Here is a 10,344-nt window from a genome sequence, read left to right on the forward strand (position 1 = left end):
TGGTAGAATTACACCTCAAAAAAGCTGCACCAAACTCTAGAAATACATTAAAAATAGTAAAAACTACAAAATATTGTACCTCGAAATGTGAGTTCCCGCTAAATTTATTTTTATAGTTTTCATCAAATTAAAATATACCAAAAATAGCAGAATCTACAGAAAATTATAATATCTAAATGTGAATTTCCGCTAAATCTCCCTTTTTATATACTTTCCATCAAATATAACAGACGGAGTCGGTTTCACTTTTTACGAAGACCAAAAGTGTTAAATAATGGAAAACTTAAGGGATAAAAACTAATTAAATCATACTTAAGGTACTATTTTGAACCTATCCTTAAATAAGAAACCACTTTTGTAATTTTCCCCCATTTAAAAAGTAGGAAAGTGAAGAATTATTTTAACCTCCAGAATTTTGAAGAAAACTGGAAAAACCCTGCAAAACAACCAGTGTTTCTTAACCTCAAAATAGACAGTAACCCTTCAGTCAAGTTCGGTCATTTAGAGTATATTAGGGTTCTCTCCATCAAGATTGAGGCTGCTTCTCAGAAATGCAGGTTTTTCTGGAGGCGGGGTATTCACTCTTGATTTTTTCTTATATTGTATTTCCCTTTTTTATTTCACGTGCGCGGTACTTTTGACGCGGAATATAAATTTAGTATAAAAATTCACTAAAATTGCGGCATATACTGTGTCTGAACCCATAACTTTATAAATATAATAGGTTCAATATTAATAACCTCAAAGATTGAACTCACAGTATAGGTTTAAGAAAAAGTTGATGGGTTTAATGAATCCTGGTTTGTCTCATTCTCCTTGCTCTTAGCTTATGAATATTGTGTGAGCAAATAAAAAAGGCTTATTTATGGAGAAGATATCACAAGGTATGCAACAGAATGAGGTAATGAAGAAGGGTTTAAGGAAATTAATGCTAATGTTTATGCTGGAATGGAAAACTTTTGAGGAGGAGTCTGATTTGACCACCAAGTGCTTGCAAGAATGCTTCAATGAACTTGAGGTCAGGGAGAAGTACTTGACTTCAGTACAAGAATCGGTGGCTGAGAGCTCTAAGGAACTTGACTTGATCAGGGAATCTTTAGAGCAGAGACGGAAAGAAGTTGAGACAAAAGAAGCGGAGTTTTGTGCATTCCAAGAAAGAGAAATCAGGGATTTGGAATGCAAGTGGCAAGACTTCATTTTTGCCAAAAAGGGATTCGATGAAGCTGTGAAATTGAGAGAGGAGAAGCTGATTGAGCAAGAGAAGATTGGGGAACGCCTTTTGGAGGAAATAGGATTTGAGCACAAGCAGTTGGAGAATTTTTGCAAGTCTAGTTTTACGGAGATTAGTATGAAGGCCAAGGAGTTTGAGGAGTTCCTGGAAAAGTTGAATAAGATTCTGAGTTCGATTCGCAAAGAATCAGATGTCCTTCAGTTGAAAGAGAGAAAATTCGCTGAACGAATGGAAGAATTTCAAGTTAAGGAAAATATTTTACAGTCGATGGAGAAGGAACTTGAAACAAAAGTAAGGAGCTTGGACACCGCGAAGAAGGAACTTAGAGAAAAGGAACATTACCTAGATTCCATTCAGAAGGAACTAAGAGAGAAGGAAACTACTTTGGATTCTGTAAAGACGAAACTTACTATCAAGGAAGACCACCTGAACTCAGTGAAGAAGGAACTGGAGGACAAGGACAAGGGTCTGGATACAATTAAGAAGAAACTTGAACTCTGCGAGCAGGACTTGAATTTTTTTGAGGAAATACTCCAATTAAGGGAGGGAGAGCTCAGTTCTATTCAAGAGGCATATAGGCAGCGATCAGAAGATCTTGATTCTAGGGAGAAGAAACTGGATTTGGTTCATGGTGAGTTTCAATTAGAAAAGGAAAAATTCCAAACAGAACAAGGATTCTTCAAGAAAAAACTGAAAGATATAGCACTTAAAGAGAAACAGGTTGAGGTGAAATTTAGAGAGCTTGAACAAAGAGAAAAGCACATGGAAGATCGGTTTAAAGTGCTTGAGGAGAAAATGAAGCAACTGAAAACTATTGGTAATGTCCCTGAGAAGACTGAGTTTATTTATTTATACAATGTAGAAGTGGAAAGAGTTGGTGCTATCTCTAGTAGTTCTGCTGATATAAAACTTGTTGTGACAATGGACGGGAAGACTTTACAGATATTCTTAAATGAGCAGGCAAACAAGCTAGATTCGTTGTCTGATGATGTTTTCAGGTCCCTTCAATTGTCTCGCAGCCCTGCACAGTTGGTGCTTGATGCAATGGAAGGGTTCTATCCTCCCCACTTGATGAGCGGAGATACAGAGTTTGAGGGCAGTGTTGTCAAGCAGACCTGCATTCTTCTATTAGAGCAGTTAATTAGAGTATCACCGAAGATTCAACCTATTGTGCGCAGAAGAGCAAGGAAACTTGCGAGAGAGTGGAAGGGTAAAATGAGGGCAATGACTGGGGATCAACTCGAGATCTTGGGCTTCTTGTATCTGTTGGCGTCTTATGGTCTTGTCTCTTCCTTTGATGCGGATGAGCTTATGAGCCTGCTGACTGTTGTTGCTGAGCATAACAAGTCAATGGAGTTGTGTCGTCTTCTTGGTTTCACAAAGAAGATTCCTTGTAAGTATCGATGTTGCCTTCGTCTTGTTATTCTTTTTCTAGCTTTCATTCTACATCTTCTCTTGCTCGAATCTAGTCTACCACTATTTGATAAGATAATTTCCGTACTATTGATTGCTTCTCATCCAAATGGATATTGATGATCAATTTGATTTTGATGTAGATAAGTGGTATGCCAGAAACTTAAGGGTGTTTTGGAACAACGACGTGTAATTACTTGGCTGTGTAATTGCTAGGATATTAATTATACAGTCTTATAATTACATCGTATAGTAAATTAAAAGACCTTTTTGTTTTCCATAATGTAATTTCTCTGTAAGTTTTAGCCTTGTGGCAAGACTTCTGTTACCTGATCCAACATTGCCCTGTGGCAAAACTTTTGTTAGAGTTTTTATGCTAATTTTGCGTCAAATGGGTGATTCCAAAGTGATGCTAGAATGGTTGCGGTATCAGGAAAGATCTGAGGAAAATTTGGAGAATATACCAGCTTGTATATGCTAGATTGTATAAAGAGTGAGGAAATAGAGTTGCTTTGAGGGAAGGAACACATCTGTGCATATGTAGAAGTTTAAATGTCTTGCTTTATTAGCTCTTCGATGTAATGTATGGGATGTATATGATGAACAAAATATGAAAGATTTCTTAGCTCATTACAGAACTTATTGTGATTGTAAACGGATGATTTTGCATTGTCCTGCGCTGACTTACTGCTTAGCCTTTGATTAATGAAAATACTTTTGGTTACTAGTCTGAAGAAAAGATGGCTGACCTTAATTTTCAGTTTGATCAAACAATCCCTTGGTACGTATCTGAGTATGAGATCATGGGGTAACCAAGGAACGCATTGTGTTCCTTTGTGGATGTTTACTATTTTGGTACAGCTTGTATTGCTCTGAAACATGAAAAGGGAGGGAAATTTGGTGTGTGTACTACCATAGTGGGGGTGTGGCTAGGTTCCTTTTACTATTAGCATTGATCTGGGGTCACTAAAGCTTGATCCAAAATGACGAGGAACTAGTAGATTGTGTTGCAACTGCGAAAGAGAAATGGCTTTGACTTTAAGTGGCCAATTCCTCCGGAGGTGTTGAGTTTTCTTAACATTGCATTTTTTTCCATCTTCAAACAGTTGAGATGTTTTGGTAGAATTGTTAATTATTGTATGGCTGCATTGTGGATATTCGTAGAATGGCATGTTATCGGGTGATAGATTAAATGTGAGCTGATTATTGTCATTCCATTTATTCAAAGGTAATTAGTGAACTTTGACAACTAAATCATATTCATGATAGGTTTCATCCAGAACCTCATAGCCAAGCAAAATCATCTTGAAGCTGTTGAATATGCTTATGCTTTTGAGCTCACAGACCATTTCCAACCAATACCTATTCTCAAGGACTACTTGAAACAAGTTATGCAGATTTCTGAGTGTGTTTGTAATGGAGAAACGTGCTCAGTCAAAGAAAAGGTCTTTTACCACATTTGTCACTGCTATTATAATATCCTGTTGGATAAGTCTTTCTTTGAAATGCTTAATCCTATATTTTGCGTACAGAATGAAGCCATTGAACAGAGTGTAGCTTCCATTAGAGCTGTTATCAGATGCATTATGGATCACGAGCTTCAATCAGAATACCCGCCTGCACAGCTTGAAGAGTGTATAGAATCTCTCACAAGGCAGAAAGCAGATGTAACATCATCATCTGTCATTTCTGAGGCTCAGCTGAAACAGGTGGTATCAACTAGTCCATCTGTCCCCACTGATACCAAGACCCTCAGCTCTACCTCATTCTCTAGAAAGGCCTCCACTTGCATGTTAGGTCATTCCGATGCTATGGCTTCCATCCTTGTGAGCATGGGCGGAAAGAATTTGCAGAATTTTTTATACAATCATTGGAATGAGCAGGAGTTGTTGCGCATTGAAATCTCTAGAGCTCTCAAAATGTCATGTGACTCAGGATTGCTTGTATTGGAAGCACTTGAAGGATTTTATCCTCCAGAACCTCATAATGAAGAAATTTTATTTGATCGTAGTGTTATCAGGAAAAGTTGCATTCTTCTACTGGAACAGTTGATGAGGCTCTCACCAGAGATTAAACCAAAAGCCAAACTGGAAGCACGCAAGCTTGCATTTGACTGGAAAGCAAAGATGATAGCTGAAACAGAAAACTATCTGGCAATATTGGGTTTTCTGCTTCTAGTAGGTGCCTATGGCTTGGCATCTTCCTTCGATAAATATGAGCTTGAGAGTTTGTGCCACACTGTAGCACAGGATGAGAATGCATATCAGAATTTTCATGTACTGGGTATTGCAGGTAATACTTCTCATAAGAATTCATATGTGGTCAGTCTTGTGTGGCACATTTATTATTGTGGAATATTAATGACATCATGTGTTCTGTTCTACCTTCTCAGGAGAAAATCCCCAGATTGAGAAATCTATGGATCCCTCTAAAACTGAACCTCTTTGCGACAATGTGGAATTGAAAAGCAAGGCACGGGATTTAACCTCTGCTTGTTCCTTAAGTTTTATCCATTGTGCATCAGATCCTGCAAAGGTTGTCTTAGATGCATTGCGGAAATGTCGTTCTGCCAACTTGGGGAAGTGTAAATATGGCCCATCATCACTTATGAAGAGGTTCTGTGATTTGTTGGAACATCTGAGAGAAGTTTCTCCAGAAATAACACCTCAGGTTAAAATAGAGGCAGTTGTGCTTGCTGTTGAGTGGAGAGAAACATTGACCGGATCGCAGCTGAATTATTCTGAGGTCCTAGGCTTTTTGCAACTTTTAGCTACTTTTGAATTGTCATCCTCTTATGATTCAGATGAGCTTCTAGGTCTATTGGAGATTGTTTACCGGTCCAGAAGGGCAATTAATCTGTTCAAAATCCTAGGATTAGCAGATAAGATCCCATGTATGTGCTCTCTCTCTCTCTCTTTCTCTCTCTTTCTCATGCATATGCGCATACAGACCAAGTATGATATCAGCTACTGGTTATATGTTGGTTTTCGTTTCAACTTTATTCAGCTCTCTTATGCATTACTATTATATTTTGGTCAACCAGTTCATATTCTTATGGCCTTTTTGGATATGTTGTCTATGGTAAATAGTTTGATCATATTTTGTTCCTTCTCGAAGAGACTTTGGAAGTCTTTCAGTATTTTATAGGATGTAATTTATTTCCATTTCGCCCCAGTGAGGAGTGTGAGAGGTTGACCTTAGTGGATCTGAAGAGAGGTAGAGGTAGGACAAAAAAGCATTGGGGAGAGGTGATTAGGCATGATATGATGTTGCTTTAGCTTACCGAGGACATGAACCTTGATAGGAAGGTGTGAATGTCGAGAATTAAGGTAGAAGGCTGGTAGGTAGTCGAGAGTGTTGCTTTCCCATACCAGTAGTGTTAGTGCTAGTCTTGTATTCTTTTATTGTTAGATTTCTGTTACTACATGATGTTCCTTTCGCTTCGTTTTCTTATTATTTTGTTGTTGTTATTGCTTGTTGCTACTGCTTTATTTTCATCTTTCCTTGAGCCGGAGGTCTATCGAAAATAGCCTCTCTACCTTTTAGGTAGGGATAAGGTCTGCGTACGCTTTACCATCCCCATACCCCACTTGTGGGATTATACTGGATTTTTGTTGTTGTTGTTGTTGTAATTTTTGTCCATTTCATTCTACCTGACACTTAAATTATGTGGGGAGATTATCTTATATGTCATATCATAAACCATTTTGTACTACTGAGTTTTCATGTATATAATATACTTTTATAGGCTTTATCGAAAATCTGATAAGGAGAAAACAATGGCTGCTGGCTATTAGATACATCCATGTATATGAACTTGTTGACTTGTTTCCACCTGTGCCCCTTCTTAAAGACTTCGTGCTATACTCAGAAGAGCTAGCCAAGAAAATACATGATAATGGACTTGGTTCTCGTGAAGCCCAAGTAAGTACTTATCTCTTTTATCTTCTTGAACTATCAAATTTGGTTCTGTGCTCATAACGTACCAAACTTGCTCACAGGAAAAAGCTATAAATTGTGAAATATCTGCATTGAGAGCTGCAGTAAAACGCATAGTGTGGCACAACCTTCAATCAGAATACTCACCTGACCACCTGAAAGCTCATATTGTGAAGCTTCAAAGGCAGATGGCAGAACTAAGGATCCCAAACCAACACTCCGGCTTCATTACTAAGTCTCAAGTTGACGACAGAGATGAAGGAAGTCTATGTGCTCCGATTTCTCAAGTGCAAAAAGCTGTCATGAAAAAACGTCTTGCCTCAGCTACAGAGGGTGTTATTGTACATGAGTCCCAACAACAACAGCGAAAACTTAAGCGTGTTTGCCAGTTACCCGAGCGGACAGAAGTTGGTCCAGATGCCATCATTTGCAATGCTTCTCTATCATCTTCTGTTCAATCATCTTCTCAACCCACATCGCCAGATGGTCAAATTAGTACTGTGCCACCAAACTACTCGGAAAAATTGTTTTCTCAGTGCTTAGAGGTCTGCCCTGAAGATGACCAGATTTATGATTCTGGACAAGCATCTTCCCAACAAATTGGTGATTCACATGCTTATGATGATGCTGAGGTTGAAACTGAAGAGCCGGTTCAGATAAACCCAGTTTATCATTCTGGGCAAAATTTGATGCCAAAACTTCAGGAGCTATTGTGTAAGCTCAAGAATTCTTTGTCCAGCTCAGGGAAGACTGAAGATCATGAGAGGACGTAGGCAGAAGTGAAAAGGGACAAGAAGAGTTAGCTAGCAAATTATTTGATTCTTCTCTGTAAATGGTAGGTAGATACATGTACTATACAAAAAATCAGTAAATAGTCTTAACCAGTGACCTATCTAAGCTTGCTAACTAATGGACCTAACTGTTTCTTCAGTTAAAATGATGTTCTTTTCGCTTTATTTTCTTATTATTTTGTTGTTGTTATTGGTTGTTGCTACTGCTTTCTTTTCATCTTTCCTTGAGCCGGGGGTCTATCGGAAATAGGCTCTCTACCTTTTAGGTAGGGGTAAGGTCTGCATACACTCTACCCTCCCCAAACCCTAGTTGTGGGATTATACTGGATTTTTTTTGTTTGTTGTTGTTGTTGTAATTTTTGTCCATTTCATTCTACCTGACACTTAAATATATGGGGAGATTATCTTATATGTTATATCATAAACCATTTTGTACAACTGAGTTCTCATGTATATAATATACTTTTATAGGCTTTATTGAAAATCTGATGAGAAAACAATGGTTGCTGGCTATTAGATACATCCGTGTATATGAACTTGTTGACCTGTTTCCACATGTGCCCCTTAAAGACTTCGTGCTATACTCAGAAGAGCTAGCCAAGAAAATACATGATAATGGACTTGGTTCTCGTGAAGCCCAAGTAAGTACTTATCTCTTTTATCTTCTTGAACTATCAATTTTGGTTCTGTGCTCATAATGTACCAAACTTGCTCACAGGAAAAAGCTATAAATTGTGAAATCTGCATTGAGAGCTGCATTAAAACGCATAGTGTGGCACTACCTTCAATCAGAATACTCACCTGACCTTCTTAGAGCTCGTATTGTGAAGCTTCAAAGGCAGATGGCAGAACTAAGGATCCCAAACCAACACTCCGGCTTGACTACTAAATCCCAAGTTGACGACAGAGATGAAGGAAATCTATGTGCTCCGATTTCTCAAGTGCAAAAAGCTGTCACGAAAAGACGTCTTGCCTCAGCTACAGAGGTGTTATTGTACATGAGTCTGAACAACAACGGCGAAAACTTAAGCGTGTTTGCCAGTTACCCAAGCGGACAGAAGTTGGTGTAGATGCCATCATTTGCAATGCTTCTCTGTCATCCTCTGTACAATCATCTTCTCAACCCGCACCTGCAGATGGTCCACCTGCAGATGGTCAAATTAGTACTGTCACACCAAACTACTTGGAAAAAGTGTTTTCTCAGCGCTTAGAGGGCTGCCCTGGAGATGACCAGATTTGTGATTCTGGACAAGCATCTCCCCAACTAATTGGTGATTCACATGCTTATGATGATACTGAGGTTGAAACTGAAGTACCGGTTCAGATAAACCCATTTAATCATTCTGGGCAAAATTTGATGCCAAAACTTCAGGAGCTACTAAATAAGCTCAAGAATTCTTTGTCCAGCTCAGGGAAGACTGAAGATCATAAAAGGACGTAGCGGGAAGTGAAAAGGGAGAAGAAGAGTTAGCTAGGAACTGTATTTGATTCTTTTCTGTAAATGGTAGGTAAATACATGTACTATACAAAAAAATCAGTAACTAATCTTAACCAGTGGACTAGCTAATCTAGCTAACTAAAATCCTAGCTAGATTTTTTTTGTGTGCGCGCGCGCGCTCCAAAATCATTTTTTTTAACCCTGGATGCAAGTGGGTTTAGCCAAGTTATGCTATCTTCCACCTTGTTACAGTAAGTCCCTACTTTAATACTCACAAACCAAAGAGTGGAAAAATGATTATCTGGTAGGACATTTTCCGAGGAAAATATATTCTATGGAGAACTTCCACATTGGTTCAAAAAGGGGTCGTCTCGTGGTCTTAGACAGTCCTCGCCTCATGAGTTAGCTTATGAGGTTGAGTTAGGCGCAAGGTCCATTTTCTTAACCGTTAGTACATGCACAGTAGAATCAGTAAACTATAAAGCTTTATGATCATTATGCATATTGTTTCACTCCCAAAGGCTAAAGCCCTGATTCAAAATTTGAAAATAATCTACTCACTGAGTTTTGACTACAAATTGCTGCTACCAAACCACATTATACCAAGGAGAAAAATGTGACGCCCATGACGGAGGGCTGGCTGATGAGGGCGAGTCAAGTGGTAGACTTCTATGCTCGCAAGCTTCTGAAGAAGGGGCTTGGGTCGTGACAAAAAATGACCTTGGACACTAGAAGTTTGTTTACTTCTCTCTTGAATCTGTGCTGCTTGTACTACTATTGGACTCCCTTTCAGCATCATCTGATCTTCCATTTTGCTTCTCAGTCCTTAAAGTTTCTGGAATCAAAGGGTTACTACACAAATGACCATAGTACGAATATGGATTGACCGAAATGCAGCTTCCAGGGGCAATATATCTATAAGAAGAGGGGTAAGGACAGGTAGGGAACACATTACGTTGAGGCCAGTATACAAGAGGCACAACAGAATGTGGCGGATACATTGGAACAACAGGATATGAACATTGGTTATGGTAGGGAATATTGGACGCGGTATTAGCCATTACAGGCTTTGGCATATCTACTGGTGCTTGAGATGATGGAACTGCTATATTGATCTGACTTGGAGATGAGGCAAAATTCATTAATCCAAACGGCGCAGGAGTTGCAGAACATGAAGGTTCAGAATGTATAATTGTCGCTTTCTCTGAAGTTTTGCTCTTAGAGATTGCTTCCCTCTTGCTTTTCGATTTTGTTGATACTTTCTTCCCCTGTTGAGAATTGGGACTAATATTCTGGAATAACATGAATAATTCCATCAGAAAAAACCTCTTTAACAGAATAAGAAAGTGTTTTGTCTAAAATGTGAAAGTTAAAACTGAAAACTAAAGCAAGTTGACAGGTGAGGATTAACTTAAAGTCACAAACAATACATATCTTGCCTTGCTTTACGAGTTTCAAACTATGTAAACTTTGACCAACATTTTGAAATGCATGTTTTCATCATATTAACATGAGAAGAGTTTCAACTTATA

General features: G+C 38.6%; 1 protein-coding gene across 2 annotated transcripts; it reads left to right on the forward strand.

Annotated features, from left to right (window-relative positions):
- Nucleotides 1–232: 232 nt before the first annotated feature.
- LOC107825057 (uncharacterized) lies at nucleotides 233–9,037 on the forward strand. Of its 2 annotated transcripts, XR_012704455.1 has the most exons (8): nucleotides 233–2,624; nucleotides 3,914–4,089; nucleotides 4,177–4,936; nucleotides 5,037–5,537; nucleotides 6,393–6,568; nucleotides 6,646–7,418; nucleotides 7,846–8,015; nucleotides 8,093–9,037. XR_012704455.1 is itself a non-coding variant. In XM_075242140.1 (6 exons), the coding sequence occupies exons 1-6, from the start codon at nucleotides 866–868 to the stop codon at nucleotides 7,354–7,356; spliced, it is 4,083 nt and encodes a 1,360-aa protein (XP_075098241.1). In that variant the 5' UTR covers nucleotides 239–865; the 3' UTR covers nucleotides 7,357–7,565. The 2 variants fall into 2 exon arrangements, 1 of the variants encoding a protein (XP_075098241.1); XM_075242140.1 differs by lacking the exons at nucleotides 7,846–8,015; nucleotides 8,093–9,037 and having other exon boundaries at nucleotides 239–2,624; nucleotides 6,646–7,565.
- Nucleotides 9,038–10,344: the final 1,307 nt, after the last annotated feature.

The sequence above is a fragment of the Nicotiana tabacum genome, chromosome 21, assembly GCF_000715075.1.
Source record: "Nicotiana tabacum cultivar K326 chromosome 21, ASM71507v2, whole genome shotgun sequence".
NCBI lineage: Eukaryota > Viridiplantae > Streptophyta > Magnoliopsida > Solanales > Solanaceae > Nicotiana > Nicotiana tabacum.